Source organism: Zalophus californianus, chromosome 12 (assembly GCF_009762305.2).
Source record: "Zalophus californianus isolate mZalCal1 chromosome 12, mZalCal1.pri.v2, whole genome shotgun sequence".
Lineage (NCBI taxonomy): Eukaryota > Metazoa > Chordata > Mammalia > Carnivora > Otariidae > Zalophus > Zalophus californianus.
Window position 1 is genome coordinate 34752717 of NC_045606.1, and position 21044 is coordinate 34773760.

At 36.3% G+C, this 21044-nt stretch overlaps 1 protein-coding gene across 10 annotated transcripts in view; it reads left to right on the forward strand.

Moving 5' to 3' along the window:
- The window catches only part of AKAP9 (A-kinase anchoring protein 9), a 197697-nt gene that overhangs the window by 53006 nt on the left and 123647 nt on the right, over nt 1-21044 (forward strand). For 8 of the 10 annotated variants that reach the window (XM_027574908.2, XM_027574907.2, XM_027574911.2 and 5 more), the window contains 2 exons: nt 12312-12542; nt 15880-15924. The exons of the other annotated variants lie outside the window; for them this stretch is intronic. In XM_027574908.2, coding sequence (XP_027430709.2) covers nt 12312-12542; nt 15880-15924 — 276 coding nt within the window. The remainder of the gene's footprint in view (nt 1-12311; nt 12543-15879; nt 15925-21044) is intronic. 10 annotated transcript variants of the gene reach the window in all.

Sequence of the window (21044 nt, forward strand, 5' to 3'; positions counted from 1 at the left end):
TTTAGCTTTGTGACTTTAGGCAAGTTATTTAACCTCTCTGTGCCCCTGCTCCCCATCTGGAAGATGAGAATAATAATAGTACCTGCCTTGGGGTTATTATGAGAATTCAGCTAATACTTACAAAGCACTTAGAATATTGTCAGACTATGAAAAGTGTTCAAGAAGTATTAACCATCATCATTATCCTTTCCATGCTGGAGCATAGAGGATCAAACTACACAGCAGAAAATTAGATTGGAGAAATAGGCTGGGATCAGATAATGAGAAGCCATATGTACTCTTTAAAATAGTATGGATTTGGGCGCCTGGGTGGCTCAGTTGGTTAAGCGACTGCCTTCAGCTCAGGTCATGATCCTGGAGTCCCGGGATCAAGTCCCACATCAGGGAGTCCGCTTCTCCCTCTGACCCTCTTCCCTCTCGTGCTGTCTCTCATTCTCTCTCTCAAATAAATAAATAAAAATCTTTAATAAAAAAAATAAAATAAAATAGTATGGATTTTATCCTAAAAGTAGCAGAAACCTGTTAAAAGGATATATATTTGATATGTTTAACCTTTGAAGAGATTATTCCTTTCCAAAGAATATATCCCATGGTCAGGTAGGTATGCTGCCACCTGGTGGCAGTTCTGTTATTGCTATATAGATGAAGCAGTTAAACCATTTTTTAAAAAATTATATTGATTTGATTAATACAGCTAAATGTAAATCAAATAGCCTAATTCTAATAAGGCTTTTTTCTTTTATTTTTTAAGATTTATTTATTTGAGAGAGTGTGTGAGCAGGGGGAGAGGCAGAGGGAGACAGAAAGGGAGAGACAATCTCTAGCAGACACCCTCCTGAGTGTGGGTGTGGGGGGGATGGGCAACATGGGGCTTGATCCCACGACCCTGGGATGGTGACCTGAGCCCAGGCACCCTGGGCTTTTTTATTTTCAAAAACCTAGTATTATTTAAGTGAAGGAAAGAAGATAGAGGGTTATTATAAAGATAGATTTCAAAGGAAGGTAAATGAAATAAAGATAGATTTCAGAGGAAGGTAAATGAAATATAGTTGGGCCTCATGGGAAACTGAAAAGGCATTTGGAATCAGTGCTGTTCTCTACATCATCTCTTATCTTTCACAATATCTGATACTCTTCCTTTGCCTGTACATCAGTTAACCCACATCTGTTCTATTTAATGAGGTTGTTTCTCACTATATACAGTTTAAGAAAAGAAAGAGGAGAGAAAATTTATTTAAGTAGTGGAAGCCTATCTATTCATAGAATAAGCATCTAGCCTAGCGGTTCCCAAACATTGCAGCACAACAGAAGCACCTGGGAAGCTTCAAACAATTTTGAATCCTAGGTCACACTTCATCCCCAAATCAGAATATCTGGGGTGGAGCCAGGACTTACTCTTTTTTGTTTTTTGGTTTTGTTTTGTTTTTTAGAGAGAGCGAGTGAGTGCAGGGGAGGGGGTGGGGGAGAGGGAACCGACAACCCTGAAATCACGACCTAAGCTGAAATGAAGAGTCGGTTGCCCAACAGACTGAGCCACCCAGGCGCCCCTGGACTCACTATTTTTTTTTAAGATTTACTCATTTGGGGGGGCAGGGGCATAGAGAGAGAATCTTCAAGCAGACTGCACGCTGAGCACAGAGCCTGACGTGGGGCTCAAACTCACGAACCATGAGATCACAATCTGAATCAAAACCAAGAGTTCGACGCTTAACCAACTGAGCCACCCAGGTACCCCAAGACTTATTATTTTTTGAAAGATCCTCAATATGTAGTAGAGTTACTGATCCAGTAACATCATCACTGTGTGATTCTGCAACACTGAGTGATTGTATATCATGAACTGTCATATGCCAGCTGCTTTCCTTGGTGTGCAGCTGAAGAAGTAGGAATGATATATGTCAGCAGGAAAACAGCAGAGAAAAGTATTTGAGTCTGCAACATGACTAGTAGGTTTATCATGTAAATTGTACTTCATGGTTGATTTTAGGGATATTTATAGATTTATATGATTATTGTATCATTCATGTAAGATGCATCTCCCCTCTGTTATCTTTCTGGACATCTTTCTTGCCTTCTTGTTCCCTAATTCCAGAAGAATTGAATTGACTCACTTCTTTTCTCAAACTAGAGCAGCAGGAGAGACCCGGGTGTCATGGATGGTAGGAGCACTGGCTAATTTCCTCAGAAGGAAGTTCTGCATACTTTAGAAATACCTAAATTAATTATGTTTCACTTACAAGAGGATAAATATAAAATAAATAGGTAAGGGATGCCTGGGTGGCTCAGTTAAGTGTCTAATTCTTGACCTCAGCTCAGGTCTTGATCTCAGGGTCAGGAGTTCAAGCCCCACACCCAGTGTGGAACCTACTTAAAAAATGATTAGGTAAGATAAATGATTAAAAAAAAAACTGCCTTTATACTTACTACCCAGCTTAAGAAATAAGCAATTCAAATACATTTGAAAATCTAATCCCAGCCCCTTACCACCTCAGGTAGCTACAGTTCTGAATTTTATTTATCATTGCTTTGCTTTTCTGTGTCACATATATATACATAAGCAGTTTGTTGGTTTCCCTATTTTTTTGTTTTGTTTTGTTTTTAAAGATTTTTATTTATTTGAGAGAGCGAGAATGAGAGAGAGCACATGAGAGGGGGGAGGGTCAGAGGGAGAAGCAGACTCCTTGCTTAGCAGGGAGCCTGATGTAGAACTCGATCCTGGGACTCCAGGATCATGACTTGAGCCAAAGGCAGTCGCTCAACCAACTGAGCCACCCAGGCGCCCGGTTTTCCTGTTTTTGAACTTAATGGTATCATGTTGCAAGCGGTCTTTAGTGATTTGCTTTATGTTCAATGTTATGTAGAGAGTGTTCACTCCTGCATAGTATTCCATTATTGGAATTTGCCCCAGTACCAATGAGCATTTGGGTTGTTTCCAGTTTTTTTGTTGTTACAAACACTGCTGCTTTGTTAGCTTTTGTCCATCTTCTGATGCACAGCACGTACCAAAGGCTTAGATTTGTGCAGAGATTGTGATCCCAAGGTCTATCAGTTCTTGGGGAGTAGTGACTGTGTGAGGGAATGAGGTAGGAAGAGGAAATGAAGCAAAAAACAAACTGATATTTGTGTGTTTATTATATACCTCATTACATCACATAAATGATCTCTGACAGATGTCCTTTAGAGCTGTTGATGGACACTGGATACCTGACAGGATGGGCCTTTGAACTGACCAGATGTAGCAGTTCTTCCATTATTAAATTGAGAATTCCTGCAAAAAGAAGATACATACATATATCAGAAGGAATAATAGTTTATAACCTGTGGCTTATGAATGAAACTTCAAGTGTTAAACTGGCATATATTTATGTTGCTGAGAGAGATAGTATCTGTTACAGATATATCTTGGTTTAAGGATTCTTCTTTATAAGAGATGTACACTGTTTTTATTTATTTTTAAGGAGATTAAGCTTCATAATATGGAGAGACTAGATAAGATTGGGGCAGAGTGCCATTATTCTTACTGTTCGTTGTTAATAACTGAGGTGACAGTGAAATGAAACAGAGGTAGATGGCATGTGAACAGTGAAGATGTAATGACCTGTCAGTGTTAGCAGTTAATGCTTATGAGGTTTGGTAACCATGTCTGGAGAGGCTGATGAAAGTGGCTAGGTCCCAGGACAGCATATTCCAGGGACTCTGCCTTCTCTCTGCTTTTTGGAATGAGATTTGTGGTAGATGTGTATTGTGTCCTTTAAAAAAATGGTGATACTAACTTATAAGTCCATGATAATTTTTATTAGCGAATATTCTTTACAGAATATTCTTTACAGATCTGTGGGGAAGGAGGCAGTGAAGATTTTTCAAAGAAGAAAACAATCACCCATAGTCTCAATCCATAAATAATCACTATTAGTTTGTTGATTCTTTGTTTCTGTGTATATTTTTAAACTTAACTTGAATCATACTCTATGCAATTTTGGCTTCTTTTCCTCAGACTTTATGTTGAGAGCATTTTCTCACATAAAGATTTTTTTGAAAACATAATTTTTGACAGTTACATTGTATGGTTATGCAATAATATAACCATAGAACTGGTGTGTCATCTTTTAAGAAAAATTATTTATTTTAAATAATCTCTGCACCCAGTGTGGGTCTGGAACTCACAACCCCATGATAAGAGTCGCATGCTCTTCTGACTGAACCAGACAGGCACCCCATTTTTTTTAAAAAGAAACTCTGCAGATGTTCTGAAATTCTGAGGAGTAATGCCTAAAATTACTGTTTAGTGGTGCCTCTTTTTATAAAAAATAAATTATCTTTTTTTATTCAACAAATATTCATTGAGAACCTATGTGCAGGCACTCTTCTAGACTTAGAGTATTATGTAGGCTTTGATTCTGATTAAAAACCTCTTTCCTCCTGAAGCCTCCTATCTAGTTATTTGTTCTGAAATAAGTTAACTTCATATAATCAGCAACATGAACCTAAAACAGTATTTTAATTATTTTAAGTACTTAGAAGAGATTTGTTCTAAGCACTATAAAGTAATCATTCTAATTTTTATTCTGCATCTATCATCTTTTTTCATTGGGGTCATTTAATAATACTGTTTATTGTTTTTCAAGTAATGGTTTTTGTTTGTGTGTTTTTTTTTAAGGGGGGGAGGGGCAGAGGGAAAGGGAAAGAGGAGATCCCACGCAGGTCGCACACCATGTGCAGAGCCCAACACCAGGCTCAATCCCACAACCCTGAGATTGTGACCTGAGGTAAAACCAAGAGCCAGACGCCTAACCAACTGAGCCACCCAGCCACCCCTCAAGCAACGGTTTTTAAAAAAAAAACAGCTCTTATAATGTAAAATTCTAGCTTTTCCTCCTTTATAATGAAAAGTAGGAAGAGGAGAAAGGACAAAGAAAAATTGAAAACAGTTCTTCAAAAGAGCCCTTAAAAATGGAAGAAATCTTTTATTTTTTAACGTTATTTGAGAGAGAGTATGTGTGCGTGCACCCGTGCTAGCAGGGTCGGGGCAGAGAGAGAATCTTGAGCAGATTCCCCGTTGAGCGTGGAGCCTAATGCAGGGCTCAATCTCACAACCCTGAGATCATGACCTGAACTGAAATCAACAGTTGGACACTTAATTGACTGAGCCACCCAGGTGCCCCAAAACTGAAAGAAATCTTAAGAAGTCCTTCTAATCTATCTCTTCATTGTACAGTTGAAGAAATTGGATTCTACTGAGGTCAAATGGCTTGTCCAGTATCACAAAGCTAGTTTATTAGACTCTCTTTAGACATAATGATTCAGTATTCTATTATATGTAACCCATATTCTTTTTGAAATATTATTTTCATTCACCAAATATTTGTATCTACTATGTGCCATACGATGAAATGTGTTAAAATATGCAAAATTAAGATGATTCCTTAGAGTGCAGAATCTTTTTTCTTCTTAAACATGAAGATGTTCCAAAACTAATAAAAAATCTACACTGAATGAGATTATAGAATGTAAGTAAGACTGATGGCTCAGTAATGTAAAGTTCTGAGGTCTTTTCCGTATCTGATATTTTTGGGGCTATTTGGCACTGTTATTTTCCAGCAGTTTGTGATACTGTTGGAAAATATGCTTCAGAGCATCCTTAAAATGTTGCTTTTGTCTTCCTTGCTTTTCAGTTGCCCCACATACAAATTGTCTTTGGGTCAACTGTTGTAATCTTCTTTTTGTTTCCATAGTTAGGCCCCTGGAGTTTTGTTGTAATAGTTTGTACAACATTCTTGTGCAGCATTCATTAAGGAATATTAAAAAGGTTTAAAGGCAGTACTGACAAGTACAAATAGTCACCATAATTAGAATTAATTAGGATTTCTTAAATTTTCTACAGCGAAAACATAGAAAATGGCTCAACTCACAGCTGTTTTTGGAAACTGGAGAGACTAGATAACATTTTTAAAATATTTTACAATGTTCTCTTTTGGGTGTGTGTGTGTTGTTGTTGTGGGTGTTTTTTTCCCTAGTTTGGTCAAAAAAGTATTTGTCGGTTTGGTGATTTCATGTATTCATGACTTTGAACTTAGTGTTCTAGGATTTGAAGTATAATGACAAATGAAGGAGAAAAAGGAACTCAATGCATGGAACATAAATTGGTATAATGGAAAAATACTGGATTTGGAGTCAGGTGTTCTTACTCTGTTTTGCCACTTAACTGATTATGATCTTAGACAAGTAACTCATATTTGTCTTCAAATCTCAGCTTCATACTCTTTTTTCCAGTAGGATATTTCCTCACTTCTCCCGACGTCACCAACCAAATTAAATCTTTCCATTGTAGGCTTTCTTTACTACCTATACTTTATCTTCAAGGCATTTTTTTTATCTCTTGAAATGATGTATATCTGTGTTTATCTGTATTTGTTTAATTTGTTCTTCCGACCTGGATTACAATTCATAGGAGTATGGTGTGTATCTGTTTGATTCATTACTACCTGTACTGCCTTTAGTGCAGTGCTGGATACATGATAGGCAGTCAATAAATATTTTTAAATAAATAAACTACTTAATACCTGTCCTATGCCAAGTTATTATCCTCACAGATCTAAAACTTAACCACCACACCTCTTATAGAAAGCTGCCTTTGAAAGTCATCAGAGAGGGAGAAAAAGCATGAGACTCTTAACTCTAGGAAACAAACTGAGCGGTGCTGGGCGGGGGGATGGGGTAACTGGGTGATAGGCATTAAGGAGGGCGGGAGATGTGATGAGCACTGGGTGTTATACACACTGATGAATTATTATACCCTACATTTGAAACTAAAGATGTACTATATGTTGGCTAATTGAATTTAAATTAAAAAAAAAAAGAAAATTTATTTTTAAAAAAGCTGCCTTTGAGAAAATCAGGATATGAGAGCCTCCCCTCCTTAAAGATATATAGGAGTACTTTTGATTATGAAATTGTACACTAACTTTTATTTGCTTCCCACAACTCAGTGATGTAATAGGCTGGCCTTGACTAAAAGATCCTACTTGTAGGACCATGTATTTTGGTTCATGTCTAGCACAGTGCCTGGCACATAGTTAACACTCAGTGAACATTTGATAAATGTTATAATTAGTAGTTTTTTTGAAGTGCCATTATAAAAACTTGGCATGTTTTTATACAGGATTTTTTAAGTTCCTTGTTTTATTGAGAATGATTACTTAGAAGGTTATAAATATTGAACTTAAGGAATAAATTATCAGTAATTTTTGTTTAGTCGTTTAGTCATGTTCTGGTCAAAGTAAGATATTTGCTTGAGATTTGAATTAGTTCTGAAAGACAAGTGTATGTGGACATGGTATCTTTCCAGTAAATCTTGCAACTATTTCTGTGCCTACATATGTTAACATTTTTATAATTGGCTTCCAAATGACAAACACAGATGGCCGTAGTCTGAATTTTTAGCATGTTTTAGAATAAATGTTTTCCCAGTAATTTTAAGTGTATCATTTCAATATCAGGTGATTAGCTAATTGAGTAGAGTTTCTGATTTTTGCTTATCTGCTAGCTTGCCACTTTTCAGATTTAAAATAAAAATAACTTACATAGGTGTAAGAAATTAGACTTATGATCTTACTCCTCTCACATTTTTATGAAATGGAACTGTTGCAGAAAAGCTATTCTGGGCATTATATATTTATTTATTTTTTTTAAAATCAAAGTATAATTAGCATACTATTAGTTTCAGATGCACACTATAATGATTCAACAGTTCTTTACCTATACAAGTGTATTCTCATTCACCTTTATCTGTTTCATTCATCTCCATACCCACCTTCCCTCTACAGTTTCTTCTCTGTATTTAAGAGTCTTTTTTTTTGTCTCTTTTTTCTGTTTGTTTTGTTTTTTAAATTCCACATAAGAGTAAAATTATATAGTATTTGTCTTTCTTAGTCTGACTTATTTCACTAAGTATAATGCCCTCCAGGTCTACCCACATTGTCTCAAATGGTATGCTCTCGCACTCTCTTTTTTTTTGAGAGGGAGAGTGATGGAGGGAGGGGCAGAGGGAGAGGGAGAGAGAAAATCCCAAGAAGGCTCCACGCTTAGCACGGAGCCTGACACGGGACTTGATCTCACAACCTGAGACCATAACCCAAGCAGAAATCAAGTCAGATGCCCACCTAACTAAGCCACTGGCACCATCTCATTTTTTATGGCTGTGTAATATTCCATTGTATATTGTACTACATCTTCCTTATCCATTTGTCTGTCAGTGAACTGTTAGGTTGCTTCCATATCTTGGCTATAGTAAATAATGCTGTAATAAACATGGGGGTGTATTTTTTTTTAAATTAGTGTTTTCATTTTCTTTGGGTAAATACCCAATAGTGGAACTACTGGATCAAATGGTAATTCCATTTTTAATTTTTTGAGGAATCTCCATACTGTTTCCCACAGTGGCTGTATCAATATGCATTCCCAGCAGCCATGCATAGGGTTTCCATTTTCTCCACATCCTTAGCAACACTTGTTATTTCTTGTGATTTTGATTTTAGCCATTCTGAAGGAGTAAAGTGATATCTCACTGTGGTTTTGATTTGCATTTCCCTGATTATGAGTGATGTTGAGTAGCTTTTTATGCATCTGTTAGCCATCTATATGTCTTCTTTGAGAAACGTCTATTCAGAACCTCTGTTCATTTTTTAGTCAGATTGGTTTTTTTGGTGTTGAGTTGTATAGTTCTGTATACATTTTTATGAAACAGAACTCTTGCTAAAAAGCTATTGTGGGCATTATTTTTGAGAATTAATTTTGTTTTGTTTTGCCTGATGGAGGAAGAGATGGTGAGAGAGATTATTTTGTGTTTTGATTCATTTAATTGCTGATTTTAATTCTAAAACCATGGGACTTTTCTAGATAATAGAATTAGATATGCCTGTTATGTCATCTGAATTGTCTGGTTCTATGGAATAGTGCTTAAAATAATTTTTTTTAGTGGTGACTTTTCTGTAAAAAGGTAAGTTATCTTTTTTCACTTAACATGTTTTTTTTTTTTAAAGATTTTATTTATTTGAGAGAGAGAAAGCATGAGTGGGGGCAGAGGGAGAGGGAGAAGCAGGCTCCATGCTGAGCTGGGAGCCCGATGCGGGGCTCCACCCCAGGACCCCGAGACCATGACCTCAGCTGAAGGCAGATGCCTAACCAACTGAGCCACCAGGTGCCCCTCAACATGTATTTTTTTAGTACTGTTCCAGGCTTTGAATATATAGCAGTGAACAGAACAAAAATCCTTACCCTCATGCTGTCTACCTTCTGGTTAATTGTTCTGAAAAAATAGTATGACTTCATATAATCAGTAAAAGGCCTAAAACAATGTCTTGGTAATTTTATGTTCTTAGAAATGATTTGTTCTAAACACCATTCTACTTTTAATTCTACACCATTCTACCAGAAAACCATTCTACTTTTTAATTCTTAATTATTTTAAGTAATCTCTATTCCCACGTGGGGCTCAAACTCACCACCCCAAGATCAAGAGACGCATGCTCCTCTGACTGAGCCAGTCAGGCACCCCGAGAACCATTCTACTTTTTATTCTATATCTATTAATAACTTTTTCATTTGGGTTCATTTAGTAATGGATACTACTGTCTCAGAGGTGTTTTTTGAAAAATCAAACTTTTTAAAATACAGTTTTAGTTTTCTCCTTTGTTATGTATTTGTACATAAAATAAAAAATATAAATTATATAACCCTACAAGTTGGAATTTTAAACAGAATATTCTTCTTTGTCTTTATATTCTCTGCTCTCTGGGTATATTTTCTAACACAGACAACATGGAATGTTAAGAAGTTTCTGAAGTTGAACTTAAATATCAAGAATGTCATTATTAATGTTTTTCTTGGTTTTGTGTTCTCTCTGTGGGATCTTTTTAAAATGATGTGCCTAGACTTTTGATTCTATTTTCAGATAATATGTAATAGTGTTTCAGTTGGTTTATTTTTAAGAATGAATGTAGTATCCTCCAAAGTAGTTTAAATGCATTCCAGCAGCTTAATAATGTACAAATAGAGGCAACTGGTCTTGCATCTGTTCCTTAAGCAGACATGAAGTAGGGTAACAGGCTAGTTGCTAAATAACTGGGGAAAATTTTTAATGTGATATATTTTTACATTCTACAAGGTCAGTGATTGATCAGATATTTCTGACTTATGAGTCAGATGTCTTTATTAAGTAATCACTACTATATAGCTGTATCCTTTTTTTCATCTGCAACAAACAAAACAAGTATAAAATACGCTGTGTGTTATTCTGTAAGTTCTGGTATTTGTCACATATTTTGATAGTTAATGATATCAACATCATTAAGATTGTTTTAATACTTCGTATCATAAGAAATTTACTGGCCATCTTTGTGCTTGGTCTAATTAATAGTTATATAATGAATATGCTGTAGTAGGTTTCCTATTTAAAGGCACAAAGGGGCTTACACCTATTCTTATGCTTTTGTTCTTCTCTCAATGATCAAGTAGCTCAAAGTAAATTTAAGAATGGGTGGTTAGTAGTTGCTTCATATAAAATTTAGAAAATGTGTTGCATAAAAAAGGAAATTTCAAATGAGCATAATCTCCAGTCTAGACAGATATCAAAGTTGTGGTTATATTCTTCCAGAATTTATATATGCCTATGTGTATAATGTTATTAAAATTCAAGCTAGTTAGAATTACTGAAGACTGTGGGCCTGAGCCCTGCTGGTCTTTGTTGAAAGGGATGCACACCATTTTCCTTTTATTAAAAAAAAAAAAGATTTGGGGCGCCTTGCGTGGCTCAGTTGTTAAGCATCTGCGTTTGGCTCAGGTCATGATCCCAGGGTCCTGGGATCGAGCCCCGCCTTGGGCTCCCTGCTCAGTGGGAAGCCTGCTTCTTCCTCTCACACCCCCCTGCTTGTGTTCCCTCTCTCGCTGTGTCTTTCTCTGTCAAATAAATAAATAACCTTAAAAAAAAATTCTATTGCAGTATTATTTTATATATACCACTGTGTCATAAACATCTTTATTATTTTTCACATATACTTTTTATATAAACATCTTTAATATTATTATTTGCATTAACATTTTAATTGAGTTAATCCAGTATTACCCAAAGTATGTAATGCATACTCCTGATTTTAGGTGGTGACAAGATATTTTAGGTGATAGCCTGATCCAGTATTAAATAATAGTGAATAGGGGCACCTGGGTGGCTCAGATGGTTGATTGTCTGCCTTCAGCTCAGGTTATGATCCTGGGGTCCTGGGATGGAGCCCCGCATCGGGCTCCTGGCTCAGCGGGGAGCCTGCTTCTCCCTCTCCCGCTGCCTCTCCCCCTGCTCATGCTCTCTCTCTCTCTATCTCTATCTCTGTGTCTCAAATGAATAAATAAAATCTTTTTTAAAAATAAATAAATAATAGTGAATAGTATCATAAGAAAGTTAATACTTTTCCAGGTTTTTTTTAGACCATCTGTTTACAGTAAGCCAAAAGTCTGTTTGATGCTCATATATCCTTAATACTCCTTTAACACTTGCCTGTTTCTCTTATAACCTTCAGCAGTAATACCTAGCTAAAATTTTGATAATGTAGTGTTAGTTTTCATTACATTCATTTCTGTTTACTATTTTATTTAAGGAAATCACAAGTGATACTGGCTTTTAATTTATACCAGGATAGAAAGTCTCCTTTTAAAATAAATTTAGATAAGTACACTAGTTAAAACATGTTAAGTTAATGATAAGTATAGATGGCATTAGGACATGGCAAAAATCCTGATGATGATATGCAAGTGATTAGGGGATAGGAAGCACTATTGTTTGACATTTAAATTATTTCAAAATTTTTTCCCATTAGAAACAAGGCTGCAGTGATCATTTGTGTAACTAAATATTTTGCATGGACTAATTACATTTAGTACAAATTAGTAGAAGTCCCAGAAATTTCACAAGGTAAATGCATTTCGACCTCTTATATTTTTATATAATCTAACATCCAGATATTACACTCTTGCCAAGCTGTGAGTAAGAGCACCTGTTTTCCCTGTTCTCCCCAACTCTGGGCTATTTTTTTTTTCTTTAGACATGACATTTTCAGTTCTTCTTAATATTTGAATAGTATTTATTCAGAAGTACCTAATTTTTTTTGCAATTTGGTAGTTATATTAAGGACTGTAACAACTGTCCTTTATTTAGTGATGGTTTGATTTTGTCAAGAAAATGATTCCAAAGATACTTGCTTTTTTCATAGTGGTGGTAAAGAAAAAGTATCTCTAATGATAAGGACATGTCTTTTTTTCTGTAGCTTGCCCAGTTTCGACAAAGGAAAGCTCAATCTGATGGGCAGAATCCTTCTAAGAAGCAGAAAAAAAAGAGGAAAACTTCAAGCAGTAAACATGATGGGTCAACATACCATGCTTTGAATATTGAGCACTCACAGAGTGATGAAATGTACATAAATAGTTCTCAGAGGGTAGGAACAGCCATGACTCCTGAATCCACAATAATCAAACGTGATGAGGTCTTCTCTGTTGAAGTAAGTATTCATCTAGATTTTTGAAAATGAGAATTCTAAGTGGAAAGTTGTTGTAATGACAACACTCATTATTACCCTGTGCAATTTTTGTGAGCTTGATTCAATAAACATTTGTAGTACAACAACTATAATATAATACATCAAGGATTCAGCACCAAGGATACAAGGGTAAATAGGACATTTTCTGCCCTTTAGGAAAGTCAAGTGGGGAAGGCAGATGTAAGATAGTCTGTGTATTCTGATTACAGCTATGGTAACAAAAATTCATATGGTACCCTAGAGTACCAGGATTTGGGGGAATGCTAAATCAGCATTAGCTATCAGCAAGGAAGTACCAAGGCAACCTCTGTGATAAAAAAGCAACATCCACAAGAACATGAAGCTATGATATGACTTGGAAACTGTAGGAAGTTTAGTTTTAAAAGCATTACAGAATGTTGGGGGTGGGAGGATGGTAAAGGTGAGATTGCACCTGGCCCATAGAAGGCCCAAAATAAAGGCTGGTTTTCTTCTTCTCTTTAATGGTGTGATTTTCCAGAAGAAGGCGATGAGGGAGAATTTAAAAGTGGACTGGGATGGTGGGTGGGATGGAGCTACCAACTAAAACCGGAGTAGAGAAGGCTGGGATGCTTAGGAGAAAGAGTGCTGTGTGAGACGGGTAATAATTACAATTTAGATTGTACCCTGACATATTTATATGAAAACAGAAAGATTTAGATAATATATAGGATTTGAGCTTTATTCAAAAGGTCAGGGATGTTAAAGATTTGCTAAGAGTGGATCTTTTTGAGATTTTCCTACTTAGAATTTGTTGAGCATCTTGGATATGTAGATTAGTGTTTTTCATCCAATTTGGGAAGTGTTCGGGCAGTGTATCATCAGATATTCTTTCTGCTCCTTTCTTTCCCCTCCTCTGGGTCTCCTATTATGCATGTTAGTATGTTTGATATTGTTGCACAGATCTCTCATGCTCTGTTCATTTTTCTTCTTTTTTTTTTTTTAAAGATTTTATTTATTCATTTGAGACACAGAGATACAGAGAGAGAAAGCATGAGCAGGGAGAGAGGCAGAGGGAGAGGGAGAAGCAGGCTCCCCGCTGAGCCAGGAGCCTGATGTGGGGCTCAATCCCAGGACCCTGGGATCATGACCTGAGCCGAAGGCAGATGCTTAACCAACTGAGCCACCCAGGCGCCCTTTCTTTTTTTTTTTTAAGATTTTATCTATTAAAGAATATTTTATTTATTTATTTGACAGAGAGAGAGAGAGAGAGAACACAAGTAGGCAGAGCGGCAGGGAGAGGGAGAAGCAAGCTCCCCGCTGAGCCGGGAGCCCGATGTGGGACTCGATCCCAGGACTCTGGGATCATGACCTGAGCCAAAGGCAGACACTTAACCGACTGAGCCACCCAGGCTCCCCTCTTCATTGTTTTTTAATCTTTTCCTCAGACTGCATAATTTCAATTGAACTGTATATTAAAGTTTGCTGATTCTTCACAGATCTGTTAAGCCCCTGAAATGAATTTTTCATTTCAGTTATTTTACTTTTTTAAAAAATTATTTTTAAAAATTTTATTTTTTTTAAGTAATCTCTACACCCCACATGGGACTTGAACTCACAACCTCACGATCAAGAGTTTCATGCTCCACCAACTGAGCCTGCCAGGTTCCCTCCTTTGGTTCTTTTATAGGGATGCTCTTTATTTTGTAAGGCAGTATCCTTATACTTTTCTTTAGTATTTTAGATTTAATTTTATTCACTTATTTGACTCTATTTAAAATAGCTCACTTAAAGTCTTTGTATATGAAGTCTAGTATTTGTGTTTCCTCAGGGACCATTTCTTCTGACTTGTTTTTCTTCTATATGGGCCATACTTTTCCTTTTTCTTTGTGTATCTTGTAATTGTCTGTTGAAATCTGGATCTTTTAAATGATGTAATATGGCAACTCTGTTGCTTGACGTGGTTTGAAGATGTATCTGTTATCTTTTTCTGCATAACAAATCAATGTTTGGGCTTCTCACTAGAGTTTTAGCATTTCCAGTGCAAAGAGTGTCTTGTTCACCATTTCATCCTCAGTAACACAGTTTTTAGTACACGATATACATTTAATCTATAGTTGTTTGAAAGGCATAAGTGAATCGGCCATGAGGACTTATGTCATGAAAGTATTTTAGATTTGAAAGAGGGTCATATAAGTTAGGAACCCCTATGACAGAATTTTAGAATAGGGGTAAGCTTATTTCTGTTCCTGGCATCAGTTACTACATCAGAGAGGAGGTAGACTTAGAACTTGGTATTGAGTGATGAGTAAAATTTCCTTAAGTATAGATGGGAAAGGAGACAGTGCTTGTTCATATTTGTTGAATGAAAAGTGAAATATCTAGGTCTCTTTTCTCACTTGTAAATTGAGATTCTTAGGTGAGTGGGTGAACAGTGAAAGCAGTGAAAATTTAAGTTTCCTCCTTGAGGAAACTTCCTAGTGGTTCTGAACTGAAGGAACCTCTTTCTAGTGGTTCTAAACTAAGGGAAGGTCAGAAAAGCCACTCACTTCATACCCAAATCCGAGGGATGTAAGAATGAAACAGGAGTGTCTTAGTGTTTTATAAGCCGCAGAGGTATTAGTAACAATGAAGATTGTTATTTTTCTTCAAGTTCTTACTACTTTTCTAGCCTCAAGATTTGGTGATTATTTTTTTTACCCTTTTTTTTTTTTTAAAGTAATCTCTAAGCCCATTGTGGGGCTCGGAATCACGACTCCGAGATCAAGAGTCTCATGTTCTACCAACTGAGCCAGGCACGCTGATGATTTTTCTTTTTGAAGAAATTGACTTCTTTTGAGTAACATTTTACGACTTTCTTTTATTTAAAAGAGACATAAGATTTAGAGGGATGATATCTTATTTCGTGCTTGTCTTATAAATGATTTGTAATGTATATAAGACCCGGTGTGAAAGTACCTCTTGATACGTTTATATTTAGAAAAATGCTTTATGATAAATATCAGATGTGTTAGTTAGCCATTGTGATTCATAGAGTGAAAATTTTAAAGGTTTAGGGGCGTATGGCTGGCTCAGTTGGTAGAGCATATGACTTTTGATCTCAGGGTTGTGAGTTGAAGCCCCATGTTGGGCACAGAGCTTACTTTTAAAAAATGAATAAAATAAAATCCACATACTTAAAAATTTTTTTTAAATGCTTGAATAATTTTTACTAGTTTTTTAGTGATATTTTTATGTGAATTTTCTATCATATTTTACTAATAGTAATGGGTTAATCAAGTACAATGTTTGGGGTGGGGGAGGAAGGCTTTAATGTAATTGGTTTTTATTTTTGTTTTAGCCAGAAAGTGAGATTTCAACTACCCCAGATGATTATAGTTCAGAGGTAAGAATAAGTAATATTATGTAGATTAACTTTTTATGTATTATTTTGAAACTTATTAATACTTTATTTCTTGCAACTCACCTGCTTATGTATTTTTATAAATATAATGAAGTATAGCATAACAAAATACAATGTAAATGACCTAGAAACCTGAAGGTTATGTTTTTCTCTGTATTTTTTTCAGGTTATTAACTAAGGTCTTAAATCTGAATAGCTTGGGCCTTAATTAGAGGCCTTTAAGTTTCTAGGAAAATGATACTGAGATTTAGGATTAATTATCGTAATAAGGTATCCATATTCAACACAGTAAATATTTCATTATACAGACTATTTCACATTCTGAGTGATGCTTTTTACAAATGCTTTAATTCTATATAATTACATAAATTCATTTGTTGAAATTAATGCTGCAATAGTGATTTTTAATTTAGGTGATAAAAGCTAATGTAGGCATTGGCCACATTAGTAAATACCTTCTTTATGTATTATTAATAAATATATGTCATACTGTTTTCTTTTTCTTATTGTTTCAGATATCATTATCATTTCTTTGGTTCAGAATTTGAGGATATTGAAAATTATTCCTTACTCTGAATGGTTCAGCAACTCAGTGTATTCCTTAAGTTTTGATATATTGTAGGTTTCTAATACCAAGAAAAAAAATCATGTTCTTTTTTTTTTAAGATTTTATATATTTATTTGACAGAGAGATAGAGCAGGAACACAAGCAGGGGGAGTGGGGAGGGAGAAGCAGGCTTCCTGCCGAGCAGGGAGCCCAATGCGGGACTCGATCCCAGGACCCTGGGATCATGACCTGAGCCAAAGGCAGACACTTAACCACCCAGGCACCCAAAAAAAAATCATGTTCTTAAGTGAAAAGATTACTGTTTTGAATTGCAAATGGGAGTAAAAACTTTGATACTTCAAAAGTTTAATGTGCTTAAAAGCTGGGAATATACTTATTGGTAGTCTGGTCAAGAAGATAATTAACCAGGGTTGAATAAATAAATTGGTACCTGATTTACACTACATAAAGTTGCCTATAGGGAAAGTATCTCAATTTAAAATTACGAGTTGCAGGGGTGCCTCGGTGGCCCAGTCGTTAAGCATCTGCTTTCAGCTCAGGTCATGATCTCAGGGTACTGGGATCAAGCCCCGCATCGAGCCCTGCATCTTGCTCCGCATCGGGCTCCCTGCTCTGCGAGGAGCCTGCTTCTTCCTCTCCCACTCCCCCTGCTTGTGTTCCCTCTCTCGCTGTGTCTCTCTCTGTCAAATAAATAAATAAAATCTTTAAAAAAATAAATAAATAAAAACAAAAAAAATCACAACTTGCAATTCAGAGAATCTGGCCTTGTGACTTTAAATTTGGGGCTTCTTTATGAAAGCAACACTGCTTTTTTTCTTTCTATAATGGCTAGTCTTTTTAAAAAAATTAAGGAGGGCACGTGTAGTGATGAGCTCTGGGTGTTATAACAACTAATGAATTGTTGAACACTGCATCAAAAACTAATGATGTGTACTGTATGTTGACTAACTGAACATAATTAAAAAATTATTTTTAATCATTTTTAAATTGAAGTATACTTGATAGAGACTATTATGTTAGTTTCAGGTGTACAACATAGTAATTTAACATTGATACACATTACAGAATGCTCCCACAGTAAGTGTAGTTACCGCCTGTTACCATGCAAAATTATTGTAATATTAACTATATTCCCTATGTTGTGGGATATGCCACATCCCTGTGGCTTATTTATTTTATAACTGGAAGTTTGTACCTCTTACTCCCCTATACCTATTTCACCCATTGCCCTATAGTCCCTCTCCACTGGCAACTACCAGTCTAGTCTGTGCTCTATATTTATGAGTCTCTTTCTGTTTTGTTTGTTCATTTGTTTTGTTTTTTAGATTCCACATATAAGTGAAATCATACGGTATTTGTCTTTGTCTGACTTTTTTAAAAATATTATTTATTTATTTATGTGATCTCCACAGCCAGCGTGGGGCTCAAACTCATGACCCCAAGATCAAGTGTCAGATGCTCTACCTACTGAGCTAGCCAGGCGCCCCTTTCTCTGACTTATTTCACTTATCCATGTTGTCACAAATGGCAAGATTTCATTTGTTTTTATGGTTAATTTTCCATCATATATATATATGTATGTATATACATATATAGACACACGCATACACACACACACATATATATGTTACATCTTCTTTATCCATTCATCTATTGATTGATACTTAGGTTGCTTCCATGTCTTGGATATTGTAAGTAAAGCTACAATAAACATAGGGGTGCAATATATCTTTTCAAATTGGTGTTTTCATTTTTTTCAGATAAATACCCAGAAATAGAATTAATGGATCATATAGATCTATTTTTAATTTTTTGAGGATCTGCTATACTGTTTTCCATAGTGGCTACACCAGTTTACCTTCCCACTAATAGTATACAAGGGTTCTCTTTGTCCCACATTCTCACCAACATTTGTTATTTCATTTTTTTTTTTAAATAGCCATTCTGACAAGCGTGAGGTGATATATCATTGAGGTTTTAATTTGCATTTCCCTAACGATGAGTGATAATGAGCATCTTTTCATGTGCCTGTTGGTCATGTTTATATCTTCTCTAGAAAAATGTCTATTCAGGCCCTCTGTTCAGTTTTTAATTGGATTGTTTGGCTGTTTCCTTTTTTTGCTTTTCTTTCCTTCTTTCTTTTTTGGTGTTGAGTGCTATGAGTTCTTTCTATTAAATTTATTTTTAATTTTTTAAAAATTTTATTAAGTTTTTTACTTTAACTCTAACATAGTTAACATACAGTGTTAATATTTGGTTTCAGGTGTACCATATAGTGATTCATCAGTTCTAAACATTACTCAGTGCTCATCATGATACATGTGCTCTTTAATCCCTAGCCCCTTTCACCCATCCCCCACCCTTCTCCCCTGTGGTACCCATCAGTTTATTCTCTGTTAGTTAAGAGTCTGTTTCTTCGTCTGTCTCTTTTTTTCTCCTTGGTCATTTGTTTTATTTCTTAAATTCCACATATGAGTGAAATCATATTGCATTTGTTTTTCTCTAACTGACTTATTTCACTTGGCATTATACACTCTGCTGTGAGGTTTTTTTTTAATACATATTTTGGATATTAACCTTTTTTTTTTAAAGATTTATTTATTTATTTGAGAGAGAGAGAACACGAGCAGGGGGGAGGAGCAGGAAGCCTGACCTGGGGCTTGATCCCAGGGCCTGAGATCGTGACCTGAGCCAAAGGCAGATGCCCAACCCACTGAGCCACCCAGGTGCCCCAAATATTAACCTTTTAATGGATATGTCATTTACAAATATCTTTTCTCATTTAGTAGGTTGACTTTTAGTTTTGTTGATGGGTTCCCTTAATTGTGCAGAAGTTTTTTAGTTTGATGTAGTTTCAGTTGTTTATTTTTGCTTTTGTTGCCCTTGCCTGACAAGATAGGTCCCAAAATACATTCCTAAGACTGAGGTGTAAGAGTTTATTCCCCATGTTTTCTTTTAGGAGTTTTATAGTTTCAGGTCTTTAATCCATTTTGAGCTTATTTTTGTATATGGTGTAAGAGTGGTTTCATTCTTTTGCATGTAGCTGTCCTGTGTTTTCAGCACCATTTATTGAAGAAACGGTCTTCTCCTCATTGTGTATTTTTGCTTCCTTTGTCGTAGATTAGTTACCATATAAACATGGGTTTTTTCCTAGGCTCTCAATTCTGTTCCATTCATTTATGTGTCCATTTGTGTGCCAGTACCATACTATTTTTATTACAGTAGCTTTGTAGTATGGTCTGAAATCTGGGACTGTGTTCCCTCCAGCTTTGTTCTTTCTCAGATTACTTTGGGTATTTGGGGTCTTTTGTGGTTCCATACAAATTTTAAGATTATTTGTCCTAGTTCTGTGAAAAATACTATTGGTATTTTGATAGGGATTGCATTGAATTTGTAGATTGCTTTGAGTAGTATGGATATTTTAACAATATTAATTCTTTCAACCCATGAACATGGTATATCTTTCCCTTTATTTGTGTCATCTTTGGTTTCTTTCATCAGTGTCTTATAGTTTTTAGAGTACAGGTCTTTCACCTCCTTGGTTAACTTTATTCCTGGATACTTTATTCTTTTTGATAAAATTGTAAATGGGATTTTCTTAATTTCTCTGCTAGTTATTATTAATGTATAGAAATGCAACAGATTTCTGTGTATTAATTTTGTGTCCTGCAAACTTTACTAAATTCATTTATTCTAAAGTTTCTTAGTGGAGTCTTTAGAGTTTTTATATATGGTATCATGTCATCTGCACATAGTGACTGGGCTGCAACTGCTGTGGGTACACTGGTGGGTAGGGCTGGCCCCAACATGGCTGGCTAAGAGGCCTGGCTGCAGCTGCTTCAGGTATGCTGGTGGGTGGGGTTAGGATGCAGTGTGACTTGGCTGGGGGGCTCAGTGTCCACGGTCATGGGCATGCAAGTGGGTGAGACTCCCTAGACCAGGAGTCACTTCGGAAGGGCCCTTGCCAGGGCAGTCAGGTTGGTTAGAATGATTCTGCAGGGGAACATCAGGGCAGGGTGAGTGCTGCTAGGAAGAGTGTCCGGATGGGGGCCCACCAGTGTCAAGCCAGCTGGGCTGAAGGAGGGCAAGAAAAATAGTGCCTGCCAGCACTTCCATTCCCAGAGAAAGTTCCTGCAGATCCTTGCCCGTGTGGCACATGCCCTAAAATTAATAAATCTCCTTCATGTAATACAGTCCAGGCGCTTTCAAACTGCTACCTCTGGGCTGGGTCTCTGAGTAGGTGCTGTTGTACACTGACTGGCCTTTTAAGAGTAGAGTATTGGTTTCTTATAGCCCTCCGCTTTCCCAGAGTTAAGCTGATTTAAATCCAGATATTTATGGAAGCTCATATTCCCAGTGCAGATTGACAGGATGAGGGGTGCCCGATGTGGGGCTTGAGCCCCTTGCTCCTCAAGGAGGACCTTCACACCTGTGATATCTCTCTTGCTTGTGGGTTGCCGCATGGGAGGTTTAGTTTCTGATTGCATCTCTGCCCTTCCTACCCTTCTCGATGTGGCTTTTTCTATCTATGTTT